This window comes from Bufo gargarizans, chromosome 6 (genome assembly GCF_014858855.1).
Source record: "Bufo gargarizans isolate SCDJY-AF-19 chromosome 6, ASM1485885v1, whole genome shotgun sequence".
Lineage (NCBI taxonomy): Eukaryota > Metazoa > Chordata > Amphibia > Anura > Bufonidae > Bufo > Bufo gargarizans.
In genome coordinates, this window is record NC_058085.1 from 251,672,259 (window position 1) to 251,689,091 (window position 16,833).

The 16,833-nt window shown below is 42.3% G+C and overlaps 1 protein-coding gene across 1 annotated transcript; it reads left to right on the forward strand.

Annotated features, from left to right (window-relative positions):
• The first annotated feature begins 349 nt into the window (after positions 1-349).
• On the forward strand, positions 350-16,107 carry LOC122942331 (gastrula zinc finger protein XlCGF26.1-like). Its single transcript, XM_044299889.1, has 7 exons — positions 350-414; positions 7,075-7,195; positions 8,170-8,355; positions 8,443-8,566; positions 8,833-8,921; positions 12,760-12,871; positions 13,960-16,107. The coding sequence occupies exons 2-7, from the start codon at positions 7,124-7,126 to the stop codon at positions 15,114-15,116; spliced, it is 1,740 nt and encodes a 579-aa protein (XP_044155824.1). The 5' UTR covers positions 350-414; positions 7,075-7,123; the 3' UTR covers positions 15,117-16,107.
• The last annotated feature ends 726 nt before the right edge of the window (positions 16,108-16,833 follow it).

Genomic DNA, 16,833 nt, shown 5'->3' on the forward strand with positions numbered 1-16,833 from the left:
CACACAGCTCTGCACCACGCACATTACACACACAGCCCTGCACCACGCACATTACACACACACTGCTCTGCACCACCTCACAAAGGTTACGCTTAGCGCACACATCACCCTGTCCATTAGACACGATGAAGCTGAGTGCAATGTGTGCTTGGCTGTGGGTGAGGTAGCGGTAACGTGTTTGCTATGGTTGATGAACTGCACACATCTCTACACGCGGCTCAGGAGGCCAGGATTGTTCCTGCATGGGGGGAACCACCTTCAGATGAATGGGTCAGTGTTTGCCATGTGTGACATTACAGTCTGGAGACTCCTCCTACACAGATGACTGGTCACATGATCATGACATCATCAAAGGTCCTTTAACCCCTGGCATCCAGCTTTCACACAGATAGCAGTGTATAGGTCCTGGTTGGGGTATGTATGTACATGTATTGATAATGTAGCTGCATGCCTGTGTACACAGCTAGGGACGTACACATTGTGTGCTCTGTGCAGGACCCAGACTGATATCATATAGAGGCTGTCATGCTGTCCCCACTGCCCCCTATGTACAGGAGCCTTCTGCTGCCTCCTCTCCCCATAATGCTTCCCCCCCTGATACATAAGGTGTCTCCACTTCCCCTCGTATACAGGACACATCCGCTGTCTCCCCCTTATACGGTAAACCTATGCTGCCCCCTTATATACAGGATGCTTCCTCTGTCTTCTTCGTATACAGGGTACTGCCCCCCATATATACAGAAGCCTTCTCTGCCCCCTGTATATACAGAAGCCTTCTCTGCCCCCCATATATACCGAAGCCTTCTCTGCCCCCCATATATACAGAAGCTTTCTCTGTCCTCCATATATACAGAAGCCTTCTCTGCCCCCCATATATACAGAAGCTTTCTCTGTCCTCCATATATACAGAAGCCTTCTCTGCCCCCCCATATATACCGAAGCCTTCTCTGCCCCCCATATATACAGAAGCTTTCTCTGTCCTCCATATATACAGAAGCCTTCTCTGCCCCCCATATATACCGAAGCCTTCTCTGCCCCCCATATATACAGAAGCTTTCTCTGTCCTCCATATATACAGATGCCTTCTCTGTCCTCCATATATACAGATGCCTTCTCTGCCCCCCCTATATACAGAAGCCTTCTCTGTCCCCCTATATACAGAAGCCTTCTCTGCCCCCCATATATACAGAAGCTTTCTCTGTCCTCCATATATACAGATGCCTTCTCTGTCCTCCATATATACAGATGCCTTCTCTGCCCCCCCTATATACAGAAGCCTTCTCTGTCCCCCTATATACAGAAGCCTTCTCTGCCCCCCTATATACAGAAGCCTTCTCTGCCCCTATATACAGAAGCCTTCTCTGCCCCCATATATACAGAAGCCTTCTCTGCCCCCCATATATACAGAAGCCTTCTCTGCCCCCATATATACAGAAGCCTTCTCTGGCCCCCATATATACAGAAGCCTTCTCTGCCCCCATATATACAGAAGCCTTCTCTGCCCCCCATATATACAGAAGCCTTCTCTGCCTCCCATATATACAGAAGCCTTCTATGTCCTCCATATATACAGATGCCTTCTCTGTCCTCCATATATACAGATGCCTTCTCTCCCCCCCCCTATATACAGAAGCCTTCTCTGCCCCCCTATATACAGAAGCCTTCTCTGCCCCCCTATATACAGAAGCCTTCTCTGCCCCCATATATACAGAAGCCTTCTCTGCCCCCATATATACAGAAGCCTTCTCTGCCCCCCATATATACAGAAGCCTTCTCTGCCCCTCATATATACAGAAGCCTTCTCTGTCCTCCATATATACAGATGCCTTCTCTGCCCCCTCCTATATACAGAATCCTTCTCTGCCCCCCTATATACAGAAGCCTTCTCTTCCCCCCTATATACAGAAGCCTTCTCTACCCCCTTTTATACAGAAGCCTTCTCTACCTCCATATATACAGAAGCCTTCTCTGCCCCCCATATATACAGAAGCCGTCTCTGCCCCCCATATATACAGAAGCCTTCTCTGCCCCCCATATATACAGAAGCCTTCTCTGACCTCCATATATACAGATGCCTTCTCTGTCCTCCATATATACAGAAGCCTTCTCTGCCCCCCATATATAGAGAACCCTTCTCTGCCCCCCATATATACAGAAGCCTTCTCTGCCCCCATTCATACAGAAGCCTTCTCTGCCCTCCATATATACAGAAGCCTTCTCTGCCCCCCATATATACAGAAGCCTTCTCTGCCCCCCATATATACAGAAGCCTTCTCTGCCCCCATTCATACAGAAGCCTTCTCTGCCCTCCATATATACAGAAGCCTTCTCTGCCCCCCATATATACAGAAGTCTTCTCTGCCCCCCATATATACAGAAGCCTTTTCTGCCCTCCATATATACAGAAGCCTTCTCTGTCCTCCATATATACAGAAGCCTTCTCTGTCCCCCGTATATACAGAAACCTTCTCTGTCCTCCATATATACAGAAGCCTTCTCTGTCCCCCGTATATACAGAAACCTTCTCTGTCCTCCATATATACAGGAGCCTTCTTCCCCCATATATACAGAAGCCTTCTCTGCCCCCCATATATACAGAAGCCTTCTTCCCCCATATATACAGAAGCCTTCTCTGCCCCCCATATATACAGAAGCCTTCTCTGCCCCCCATATATACAGAAGTCTTCTCTGCCCCCCATATATACAGAAGCCTTTTCTGCCCTCCATATATACAGAAGCCTTCTCTGTCCTCCATATATACAGAAGCCTTCTCTGTCCCCCGTATATACAGAAACCTTCTCTGTCCTCCATATATACAGGAGCCTTCTCCGCCCCCCCCCCCCATATATACAGAAGCCTTCTCTGCCCCCCATATATACAGAAGCCTTCTCTGCCCCCCATATATACAGAAGCCTTCTTCCTCCATATATACAGAAGCCTTCTCTGCCCCCCATATATACAGAAGCCTTCTCTGCCCCCCATATATACAGAAGCCTTCTCTGCCCCCATATATACAGAAGACTTCTCTGTCCTCCATATATACAGAAGCCTTCTCTGTCCTCCATATATACAGAAGCCTTCTCTGCCCCCCATATATAGAGAACCCTTCTCTGTCCCCATATATACAGAAGCCTTCTCTGCCCCCATTCATACAGAAGCCTTCTCTGCCCTCCATATATACAGAAGCCTTCTCTGCCCCCATATATACAGAAGCCTTCTCTGCCCTCCATATATACAGAAGCCTTCTCTGTCCTCCATATATACAGAAGCCTTCTCTGCCCCCCATATATAGAGAACCCTTCTCTGTCCCCATATATACAGAAGCCTTCTCTGCCCCCATTCATACAGAAGCCTTCTCTGCCCCCATTCATACAGAAGCCTTCTCTGCCCTCCATATATACAGAAGCCTTCTCTGCCTTTAAAACAAATAAAATTACAGGCTTGTATGACGCATTTCTGGTGAGGTCTGCCTATTTCTTCTGATACCAGGTAAATTACAGGCTTGTATGATGCGTTTCTGAGGCGGTCTGCCTCTTTCTTCTGATACCAAGTAAATAACAGGCTTGTATGACGCGTTTCTGAGGCGGGCTGCCTCTTTCTTCTGATACCAGGTAAATTACAGGCTTGTATGACGCATTTTTTAAGGAGGTCTGCTTCTTTCTTCTGATACCAGGTAAATTACAGGCTTGTATGACGCGTTTCTGAGGAGGTCTGCCTCTTTCTTCTGATACCAGGTAAATTAGAGGCTTGTATGACGCGTTTCTGAGGCGGGCTGCCTCTTTCTTCTGATACCAGGTAAATTACAGGCTTGTATGACGCGTTTCTGAGGAGGTCTGCCTCTTTCTTCTGATACCAGGTAAATTACAGGCTTGTATGACGCGTTTTTTAAGGAGGTCTGCTTCTTCCTTCTGATACCAGGTAAATTACAGGCTTATATGACGCGTTTCTGAGGAGGTCTGCCTCTTTCTTCTGATACCAGGTAAATTAGAGGCTTGTATGACGCGTTTCTGAGGAGATCTGCTTCTTTCTTCTGATACCGGGTAAATTACAGGCTTGTATGACGCGTTTCTGGGGATCTTTGCCTCTTTCTTCTGACACCAGGTACATTACAGGCTTGTATGACACATTTCTGAGGCGGTCTGCCTCTTCCTTCTGATACCAGGTAAATTACAGGCATGTATGATGCTTTTTTGAGAAGGTCTGCCTCTTTCTTCTGATACCAGGTAAATTACAGGCTTGTATGACGCGTTTCTGAGGAGATCTGCCTCTTTCTTCTGATACCAGGTAAATTACAGGCTTGTATGACGCGTTTCTGGGGATCGTTGCCTCTTTCTTCTGATACCAGGTACATTACAGGCTTGTATGACCATTTCTGAGGCGGTCTGCCTCTTTCTTCTGATACCAGGTACATTACAGGCTTGTATGACACATTTCTGAGGCGGTCTGCCTCTTTCTTCTGATACCAGGTAAATTACAGGCTTGTATGACGCGTTTCTGAGGAGATCTGCCTCTTTCTTCTGATACCAGGTAAATTACAGGTTTGTATGACGCATTTCTAAGGAGGTCTGCCTCTTTCTTCTGATACCAGGTAAATTACAGGCTTGTATGATGCTTTTCTGAGAAGGTCTGCCTCTTTCTTCTGATACCAAGTAAATTACAGGCTTGTATGATGCTTTTCTGAGAAGGTCTGCCTCTTTCTTCTGATACCAGGTAAATTACAGGCTTGTATGATGCTTTTCTGAGAAGGTCTGCCTCTTTCTTCTGATACCAGGTAAATTACAGGCATGTATGATGCTTTTCTGAGAAGGTCTGCCTCTTTCTTCTGATACCAGGTAAATTACAGGCTTGTATGACGCGTTTCTGAGGAGATCTGCCTCTTTCTTCTGATACCAGGTAAATTACAGGCTTGTATGATGCTTTTCTGAGAAGGTCTGCCTCTTTCTTCTGATACCAGGTAAATTACAGGCTTGTATGATGCTTTTCTGAGAAGGTCTGCCTCTTTCTTCTGATACCAGGTAAATTACAGGCATGTATGATGCTTTTCTGAGAAGGTCTGCCTCTTTCTTCTGATACCAGGTAAATTACAGGCTTGTATGATGCTTTTCTGAGAAGGTCTGCCTCTTTCTTCTGATACCAGGTAAATTACAGGCATGTATGATGCTTTTCTGAGAAGGTCTGCCTCTTTCTTCTGATACCAGGTAAATTACAGGCTTGTATGACGCGTTTCTGAGGAGATCTGCCTCTTTCTTCTGATACCAGGTAAATTACAGGCTTGTATGACGCGTTTCTGGGGATCGTTGCCTCTTTCTTCTGATACCAGGTACATTACAGGCTTGTATGACGCGTTTCTGGGGATCGTTGCCTCTTTCTTCTGATACCAGGTACATTACAGGCTTGTATGACCATTTCTGAGGCGGTCTGCCTCTTTCTTCTGATACCAGGTACATTACAGGCTTGTATGACGCGTTTCTGGGGATCGTTGCCTCTTTCTTCTGATACCAGGTACATTACAGGCTTGTATGACCATTTCTGAGGCGGTCTGCCTCTTTCTTCTGATACCAGGTACATTACAGGCTTGTATGACACATTTCTGAGGCGGTCTGCCTCTTTCTTCTGATACCAGGTAAATTACAGGCTTGTATGACGCGTTTCTGAGGAGATCTGCCTCTTTCTTCTGATACCAGGTAAATTACAGGTTTGTATGACGCATTTCTAAGGAGGTCTGCCTCTTTCTTCAGACCATATACCAGGTAGAAGAAAGTGATAGACTGCCTCAGAAACGCATCTTACAAGTCTGTAAGTGTGCACAGCACCCTGTTGTACCTGGTGAACACTGCATACCTACCTTATATATACAGACCGCTTTTTTAGATATTTTAGAATTTAATATATAAAGTCTACTGTGTGGCCATGTTTACACAGAGGAGAAATTGCCTGAAATCTGCATAAAAAGCTGCATGCAGTGCGTGAAATCAGCAACAGTCGGGAAGTATATCCAAGAGATAGGGCATGCATGTCCTCAAATTCACTACAGTTTTATTACAGGTTTTATAAAACCACATTCACATACATAATTCTCTACATCAATTTTTCAGTGTAGCATCCTCACTGAAAATAACTTATAAACCACATGGATAATTGCCTTATGGGTACTATATACTGTAGAAAACCTTGTGTATAATTCTGTGGTACTTGTGGCTCTGCAGTATCATTATTTGTATTCAAAATCATTTTCCTAATGTTCCCACAAATTTAGGCCTCATGCGGTCTGCAAAACACGGATGTCGACCCTGTTGCTTCCGCATTTTTTTACGGACTCTTTGACGTCAATGGGTCCATGGTCCACATTTTGCGGCCAAGTATAGGGCATGCTCTATCCTTTTGCGGAACCGAAATACGGATGTGGAGATCACACAGATCATCCACGTGCTTTCTGCATCTGTATGTCAATAACTCCACAAAAAGATAGAATATATTTGCAAAATGTGGACCACTGACCAATGGAAGTCAATGGGTCTGCATAAAAAAATGCGGATGGCACACAGACTGCATTTGTATTTGGCGGATTCGTGGACCATAAAACGGGCATAGTCGTGTGCATGAGGCCTTAAGGTTATTATTTTCTAGAGTCTAGACCATCAGTCTGCGGTTCTATGTGTTATTGGTAACCCCTGTCCCATCATGACATAATTGAGGCATCATTGACTCACATTCGGGCTCCCACTGTAACGGTTCTCAGAAGCGACAGCGGTATGTAAAGTATCTGACAAATGGAAAGGATTTCCTCTGTCAGAGCACTGGTGCCCTGTGGTGGCCTTCTATGGCAGCTGGGGATCTAAGAAAGGCTCTCAGGTCTACCATGAATTCTATGTATTTGCACTTAGGTACTTGAGGAGAACAGTGAAATTCTATTTAATAAAGTTTATTAAAAATAATTTCTCCACCCAAGAAAATTACTAACCTCTGATTACCGTAATTGTTTTTGTTATGATTAAGTCTAAAGAAATGTGTATTGTAAATTGGCCGTAGGCTTTCATGCATGATGAGAACTTCAGGAATCTTGTTCTCTTTCAGGTTACTATAGTGTAAGATATTGGTCCTTTTCCTGGCTGACCCACCTAGGATGGACCAAGAAAGAAGTGAGATGAAAATATTAAACCTCGCCCTGGAGATCATCTGTCTTCTCACTGGAGAGGTAATCAATTTCCATTACATCCGTCTTCACTACTGACAATAAAGGGGCATGACTGGAGGGGTGAGGCCTTCAGAGACGTATGCCATGGAGGGTATCCCATGATTAATGCAAAAAAATGAGAAGCAGACATCATATACCGTAGTACATGATAATGTCTTTCTAACAACTATACAACCAGTCCTGTACCTCACATGGATCCAGAGATTTCTCCATTTATTCCTCCAAATGCTCCACTAGAATTATTTCTAGCTGCCATCTTGGGAGTGTGTTCTTTCTGTTGCAGGTCTCTTCCTATCACAGCCCGGGGGTCGGGCTGTAGCTCCCTTCTTGTCACAGCTATGTGGGTGTGTCCTTTTTGCTGCAGCTCTCTCCTTGTCAGGGCTTATTCAGACGGCCGTATATTTTGTTCCTCACCCGTTCCACATTTTTGCTGAACGGGCGCGGACACATTCATTTTAATAGAACCGCAAAAGATCCGGACAGCACGTGGTGTTACATTCCGTGGCCCCGCAATTGCGGACAAAAATAGGCATTTTCTATTAACAAATTGTGGAATGCACATGGGCCGGTATCCGTGTTCTGCAGATCGCAATTTGCGGACCGCAAAACACATACGGCCGTCTGAATGAGCCCTAACTGTCACAGCTTCTAACAGGAAGTAGGGCTGGTGGCAGTTGAAGGATAGAACTGAGCATGTGTGACCACCTCAGTGAGGTAGACAAAGAAAAAAGGTAAAGAGCAAGCAGCAGGTGGGGCACTGTAAGATACATTATATAGTATACCCCAGCGGCTATGCTACATTTTCACAAACGTATTTAAATACAGGTGCTAGCTTGACAAATGTAGAATATGTCTCCTAGAACAACCCCCTTTATGTCGCATTACATTCCTCTTCAATACTGATAAACACAGTGGAGAGGTGCTGGATTCTGGGAACGTACATAGTGATGCTTATCAGGGTCCTCCACACATAGGATTACACAGTAGTGAAGAGGACATCTGATGAGTGCTGTGGGAGCCATACCTGTGTGTCAGAGAGACGGAGTAGGAACCAGAGCCCGAGCATGGGGCCTACACCTCACTCACTGACACCTGAGAGAATCAATGAGCAGAAGATCCTAGACCTCACCAACAAGATCATTGAGCTGCTGACTGGAGAGGTGAGCGCTGCTGGGAAGGATGGGAAATTATACAGTAACACAAGGGATCATGTATCTGGATGATGACTATATCATTGTGTGTGTCAGGTTCCTGTAAGGTGTCAGGATGTCACCGTCTACTTCTCCCTGGAGGAGTGGGAGTATTTAGAAGGACACAAGGATCTCTACAAGGAGGCAATGATGGAGGACCACCAGCCCCTCTCGTTGCCAGGTAAGAAGAAACTTCAATGTAAAGTGGTCCAACTCAGGACAGGAATGAACGTTGTTCACTACTTGGTGATGTTTTGCTGATTATTATGTATTATTAATGCGCCTTTCATTCCATAGTGCTGTCCATATGATGAGGGGTGTACATACATAATATACAACACACTATGCTCATCATATCAAGGGAAACAGTGGCAGTTAAAGACACCCCTATATAAGTAATCTTGGCTGTGATGGTCACATACGGTATAAACAGTGTGTCTCCTACAGATGGATTCAGTTGGAGAAATCAGTCAAAGAGAAGTCTTAGTCCTCTGCAGTTCTCTGAAGAAAATCACAATGTCCCACTGGATGACCAGGTAGATGGAGCTGACGTCTGTGCAAACCCCTTGTTCGGATGAAAGTCATTGAATCTAGCATTTTCTTTGTTCAAGGGTTGCTATGCATATTCCTAAAGTTTTCCATAAATGCCTGATAGGTTTGGGTCTCGCCTATGGTACCTTTGTAGGTAACAGATAAAAATGTAGAATTTGTAGGAAAAGGGGGTCCAGCTAACGCTGTTCACTTAAACCCTTTCAGCCCCGCATTTTCTTTTGTTTTGTTTTTCACTCCCTACCTTTCCGGGGCCATATTTTTTTTTATTTTTTTCACATAGTCGTATGAGGGTTTGTTTTTTGGGGGACAAGTTGCACTTTCTAATTCCACTATTTAATATTGCATACGATGTAGTGGGGAGCTGGAAAATTGGAAAAAACGCAATTCCGGAAAAGTTTATGGGTTTTGTATTTACGGCGTTCCCTGTACGGTCAAACTGACCTGTTACTTTCATTCTCTGGGTCAGTAAGATTACAGCGATACCACATACAGTGGATATAAAAAGTATACACGCCCCTGTTAAAATGTCAGGTTTCTGTGATGTAAAAAAAATTAGAAAAAGATAAATCATTTCAGAACTTTTTCCACCTTTAGGCTGGGTTCACACCTGAGCGTTTTACAGCGCGTTCCTACGCGCTGTAAAACGCACAACAGGCAAGAACCAATGATTCCCTATGGGAATGGTTCTCACCTGGGCGTTTTACAGCGCGTACGATCGCGCTGTAAAACGCCCGACGCTCAAACAAGTGCTTGAGCTTTTTTTGGGGCGTTTGTCGCGCGTTCCCGCACATAGAAATTCGGGAACGCGCAACAATGTGTAAACGCCAGTCTCTGTATGCGCGATTGTAAACGCCCGTACAATCGCGCATACAGAGCGCTCGTTTCAGAACGCTCAGGTCTGAACCCAGCGTTAATGTGACCTATAACTGTACAACTCAATTGAAAAACAAACTGAAATCTTTTCGGTAGAAGGAAGAAAAAATATAAAAATATAATATGGTTGCATAAGTGTGCACACCCTTAAATTAATACTTTGTTGAAGCACCTTTTGATTTTATTACAGCACTTTTTGGGTATGAGTCTTATCAGCATGGCACATTTTGACTTGGCAAGACTTGCCCACTCTTCTTTACAAAAACACTCCAAATCTGTCAGATTGTGAGGGCATCTCCTGTGCACAGCCCTCTTCAGATGACCCCACAGATTTTCAATCGGATTCAGGTCTGGGCTCTGGCGGGGCCATTCCAAAACGTTAATCTTCTTCTGGTATAGCCATTCCTTTGTTGATTTGGATGTATGCTTTGGGTCATTGTCATGCTGAAAGATGAAGTTCCTCTTTGTGTTCAGCTTTCTAGAAGAAGCCTGAAGGTTTGGTGCCAATATTGAATGGTATTTGGAACTGTTCATAATTCCCTTTAGCTTAACTAAGGCCCCAGATCCCGCTGAAGAAAATAAGCCCCAAAGCATGGTGCTGCCACCACCATGCTTCACTGTGGGTACGGTGTTCTTTTGGTGATGTGCAGTGTTGTTTTTGCGCCAAACATATCTTTTGGAATTATGGCCAAAAAGTTCAACCTTGGTTTCTTCAGACCATAACACCTTTTCCCACATGCTTTTGGGAGACTTCAGATGTTTTTTTTTGCAAAATAAGCCTGGCTTGGATGTTTTTCTTTGTAGGAAAATGCTTTGGTCTTGCCACTCCACCCCATAGCCCAGACATATGTACAATATGGCAGATTGTTGTCACATGTACCACACAGCTAGTACTTGCCAGATATTCCTACAGATCCTTTAATGTTGTTGTAGGCCTCTTGGTAGCCTCTTAGACCAGTTTTCGTCTCGTCTTTTCATCAATTTTGGAGGGATGTCCAGTTCTTGGTAATGTCACTGTTGTGCCATATTTTTTCCACTTGATGGTGACTGTCTTCACTGTGTTCCATGGTATATCTAATGTCTTGGAAATTCTTTTGTACCCTTCTCCTGACTGATACCTTTTAACAATGAGATCCTTCTGATGCTTTGGAAGCTCTCTGTGGACCATGGCTTTTGCTGTGGGATGCGACTAAGAAAATTTCAGGAAAGGCCAAGTAGAGCAGCTGAACTTTATTTGGGGTGAATCAGAGGCACTTGAAATAATGGCAGGTGTATGGTGACCCCTATTTAACATGATGTTGAATGTGATTGCTTAATTCTGAACACAGCTACATCCCCAGTTATAAGAGGGTGTGCACACTTATGCAATCATATTATTTTAGGTTTTTTGTTTTCTTCCCTCTACCTAAAAGATTTCAGTTTGTTTTTCAATTGAGTGGTACAGTTTATAGGTCACATTAAAGGTGGAAAAAGTTCTGAAATGATTTATCTTTGTCTCATTTTTTTACATCACAGAAACCTGACATTTTAACAGGGGTGTGTAGATTTTTTATATCCACTGTATGTATCGTTTTTCTTGTGTTTTAAAGGAAATGTGCCACCAGAAATTTTATCTGCCAGTTAAAGTCAGATAGTAGCACATCTCCTTCTTTTTTTCTGGTTTTATTTTCTGATTGCAGTTTTATTTATTCTATTTCCTGAACATGAGTATGGGGGCGGCCATCTCTCCTGAGCTGTTCTTTACAGCATTTACAAATGGCAGCCCCATGGGCCATAGACACAATGGTCTGGAGGGGACCTCATTGACTTCTATGGGAGAGTTTTCTAGACGTGCTCTGTGACCTGTGCATGAGGTCATTGTATAAGGAAAGAATAGATCTGAAAATCACCTATTGTGAATGGTGGATCCTGTCTTATCTATACACAGAGATTATATCATTCCAGGCAGGATTAGAATGAGTTAACTGCAGTAAAGTGATCTGTAAAGACTAAGAAGTGGCGCCAATCATTAGACATAGTGGCCAGTGTAAAAATTTAACAATTTTATCTATTTTGTTTAAATGTATGTAATACATGGAAAATTAAAAACATCATCAAAAAATATTTTAAAAAATATATATATATTAGTTTATTATTGTATTTTATTTTTTTAACTACATTTTTTTAAAACTTTTTTATAGTTCCCACAGGGAACTATTACAAGCAATCATCAGATTGCTTCTCTCATACACTTCAATGTATTAGCTTTGGAGTGTATAAGAAATACACTGTATATACTGTATACACTCCATAGGAACTAATGTGCGGCAGGAGGAGGTTTTTTGTGAGTTCAGATCCCGTGGTCACATGTGACCACAGCAGCTCAAGGGTTAAAAATCTGCAATCAGCATTACCACCAGTCGCTGGCATTAGGCCAAGGTGTCTGCTGTATGAAACAGCAGGCACCTGGTGGCTATGGTGCCCGTCACATGTCAGGAAGGGGTTAAAGAGAATCTGTCACCACAAAATGCTGTGCAGTCTGTAGGCAGAATGTTATAGAGCAGGAGAAGCTGAGCAGATTGATATGTAGTTTTGAGGGTAAAGATTCAGAAAACTTGTCCTCATACTTTTGTAATGCATTATAGGTTAACACTTATGGCATGCCAAGATTTGTCCTTTGGGAAGGTCTTTATTTTATTTCAAACCCAGCCTGCAATACCTGTTAAAAAAAAAAAAAAAAAAAAAACATACCTGCTCCCAATTCTCCATTCTGGCTCTGTGGTTCCCTTTGTTGGTCTCTTATCCTGTCTATAAATTTCCCGATTGACGGGGTCATGTGTCGCTGCAGTCAGTGACTGGCCTCAGCTGTGAAGTGTCCCCAAGCAACACTGATGGGTCATACGCCACTTGGGGACAAGTCATCTAAACTGAATTATTATAGTTTATTAACTAGTCCATATGTTGAATTAGGATGAAAGTCTGATAGACATTAAAGTTGAAGTTGTTGATGAAGAAGAAGAAATGGATTTGAGAAGTAATCAGTCATTTAAGGAAGAGGACATTCCTATTGATATAAGCCCAGGTGAGTGATAGAAAGGAAATATCTGCTCCTCTTTCAGTCTCCAGATGGCTATAGCTTATAAGATAACTCTTGATCAAGTTACTGGAACAGTGGTGTTTACAGTTGATTTTTACATTACAACATACATCTGACTTGGTCCAGTGGGCACTCATGTACCAGTAAGGCTACTTCCACACTGGCGTTTTGGCTTTCCGTTTGTGAGATCCGTTCAGGGCTCTCACAAGCGGTCCAAAACGGAGCAGTTTTGCCCTAATGCATTCTGAATGGAAAAGGATCCGATCAGAATGCATCAGTTTGCATCCGATCAGTTTCCATTCCGCTTTGGAGGCGGACACCAAAACGCTGCCTGCTTGACGAAACTGAGCCAAACGGTTTTCTCTGACACAATCTGGCACAATAGAAAACGGATCGGTCTCCTATTGAATTTCAATGGAGTTCATGACGGATCCGTCTTGGCTATGTTACAGATAATACATTACTGATATGGGCTTTTGATTGAGTTATATTAGAGAGCTTGTTGCCCATCCATCAGAGCCACCCTGGCCATAAATAGTAATTCGGGTAGGAATATTTTCTGATAGTGGGACCATTGGATGTCTTCCCTCATCCAAAGAGGCATAATAATGGTTCTAGGCGGAGGGTAGGCCTCATAAAAGTGCTTTAGGCATTGGAAGGCATCCTTCAAAAAGTGAGCAATTTGGGTAAATCATATGACAAAAAGTAGGGTATTTACAACAGTTTTAATATATTGTAAAAAGTGAGACCTGTGAATCTGGCAGGCATAGAGACAACATTTTTGCTGTACTAGCCCATGAAGTTCTGCTAGTTATGATTGCTCACTCATCAGCTGGGAACAAACAAGGAGCAACGAACAGGAGGGATGGAGCCATTAGAGGATCATTGTGGGTTACCAATATGGACACCAGAAAACCCCTTTGACCTAGGTGAATTAATAATTTTATTTTGATAAAAGAATGTTCGCTTAAGTTTGATACATGCTCTCCTCATTTTCCTATAAGTAAAAAAAATATTAGCTTAGCTTTTCTGATGAAAATAATAAAATAATGTTACACACATTTTTCCTCCAGGTGGCCACAGCGTGAACTTAGGACAAAACCTCTTTTCATCTACAGCCTTGGTGATGGTGACAGACAATGGTGATATCACAAATGATTATCCAGGAGAAAAACAACTTCAATGTTTGGGATGTGGAAAATGGTTTAAACAAAAATTGGATCAGACAACTCACAAAGGAGCGATACAAATTCAATGTTCAGAATGTAGGGAATGTTCTACCCAAAAGTCAGGTCTTACTGAACATCAGAAAATCCCCACAGGAGAGAAATCATTTTCAAGTTTGGATTATGGGCACAGTTTTACCAAAAAATCACATCGAGTGGAGCATAAGAAAATTTACAAAGGGGAGAAGTTGTTTCCATGTTCAGAATGTGGGAAATGTTTTACCAAGAAATCAAATCTAGTACAACATCAGAGAATCCATACAGGGAAGAAGCCATTTTCCTGTTCCGAATGTGGAAAATGTTTCACCAAGAAGTATGGTCTAGTTAACCATCAATGGATTCACAAAGGGGTGAAGCCTTTTTCATGTCCTGAATGTGGAAGTTTTTTTACCCAGAAATCGGATCTGGTCAAACATCACAGAATTCACACAGGAGAAAGACCGTTTTCATGTTTGGAATGTGGGAAATCTTTTACTCAGAATTCAGATCTTATTAAACATCAAAAAATCCACACAGGGGAGAAACCATTTTCTTGTTCAGAATGTGGGAAATGCTTTAGTAAGAAATCAGATCTTATTAAACATCAGAGAGTTCATACAGGGGAGAAACCATTTTCATGTCCTGAATGTGGAAAATCTTTTACTCAGAATTCAGATCTTGTCAAACATTATAGAAGTCACACAGGGGAGAAGCCATATTCATGTTCTGAATGTGGGAAACGTTTTTCCCTGAAATCAGGCCTTGTTAAACATCACAGCATTCACACAGGAGATAAGCCATTTTCATGTTCAGAATGTAGTAAATGCTTTACCAAAAAAACCTCTCTTGTTAAACATCAGAGGATTCATACAGGGGAGAGGCCGTTTCCATGTTTAGTGTGTGGAAAACGTTTTACCCAGAAACCTGTCCTTGTTAAACATCTGAGAATCCATCAAGTTGTGGAGGTTGTTCCTGATGTCTTCCATAATACAGAGTCTCTCCAGATCTTGAATTCTTCTGTTTAGGTGAAATTGATCTTGATCTTTTACGCCAATAATATACTTTTATAATGTCTTGGTAACCAAGAGAAAACTAAATAGGACACAATGGAGTTTCATTGTAATTTTTAAAGGGGTTGTCTATGATTAGCCCCCTTGAAGAACATTTTTTTTACATTTTACAGTCAGTCAAATTGTACTTTGTTTTCAATGTATGAGGTTTTGTCTTTTGCATAACAAGCAGTTTTTTATGTAGGTGCTACGTTTTGGTATGTAGTGTATATACTAACTCAATTTAAAAATAAAACGCTCTGCTGCAATTTTTTTTTTAGCGTTTTTACACCATTATGTTTACCACAATACCAACTATGTGTATATCATTTTATGTTTTGTAACTTTTTTTTTTAACTTTCTGCTCTGCGCTATGGTGGGAAGGTAGTACTATAATGGTACCGTGTTACTGTGTGGCTGTGTTACATAGCTGGCACTCTGCTCTAATGGCTTGGAGGGGACATAACTCTGAAAGCTAACCTAATAGGCAGCCTGTAAGTTTTAGATAATACAATGCAATATAAAAAATATAGCAGTGTATTATATCACAATCAGAGGATTCTATGGGGAAGAAGTAAAAATAGTGTTTGGAAAAATGAAAAAGAAAGTAAAATCCCTTTTTTTTTGCATAGAAATGCCTTTATTTATGTGAATAAAATATACATTAAACTGTACACAATTAACAACTTGTACAATAAAATAATCACATTATTTATCCCATATGGTGAACATCGTAAAAAAAATATTCTAAATTGCTGTTTGTTTTTTTAATGAATTCTATACTCTGAAATACAGAGATCATATGTACCCCATAATGGGATCAATGAAACTGAAAAATATACATTTTCTGGGTCTTTGAATAATTTTAAAATTATTTTTAAAAGTAAAGAGTTTTTATTGTGCAAAAGTATAAAACCATAAAAATGATCAAACTCATACTGTATGATGAATGCTATAAAAACAAAATAAAGTTACCCTAGGAACCTTTTTCAAAAGTTATAAACTACATTAGCTGTACCGCAGAATGTTGCGCTCCTATACCTAACTGAACTTGGTCAAAAAAAAACATGGTTCACTTTTGTCCTGCATTGACTACCTAGGACTGAAGAAGATAACAGTGAAAAGTAAATGTTCCATGTCTTCGATTTCTGAAGATTTTGACAGGATCTGTGAAGCTAGGATCTTCAATAAATTGTATCTCTGGGAAGCCTATAGCTCATTCTCGCCAAGCCACGTGGTCTCTGTTCTTGGATGCCTTATCTCATGTTCCTTTGACCCAACAGACCAGATAGCGGAGCCTTAAAAGGGTTATCCAAGGCTGGAAATGGCCCCCATACACCCGGGCCCCTCACACTGATCTTACCTGGCTCCCTGCACCGCTCCTCGTCCCCTAGTGTCACCCACAATGCCGGGAGGCTCGTCGCGTCACTGCCTGCCATTGACGCTCTTGGTGAGAGGGATCGTGCAGTCTGGACTACAGAAGTACAGGGCATTATCATGACTGATAACACTGTGTGCATCTGCCTGACCTTTCTGTAACCATAATGACAGCTTTATGTCACTATGATTCGGTTACATGCTAAGAACTACAAGGTTCAGCATGTCCAGTCTGTCATTACTGGTTACCAGAGAACAGTACTGGGAGGGAGTATAAGGACAGAGAACTACAAGGCTCAGCATGTCCAGCCTGTCA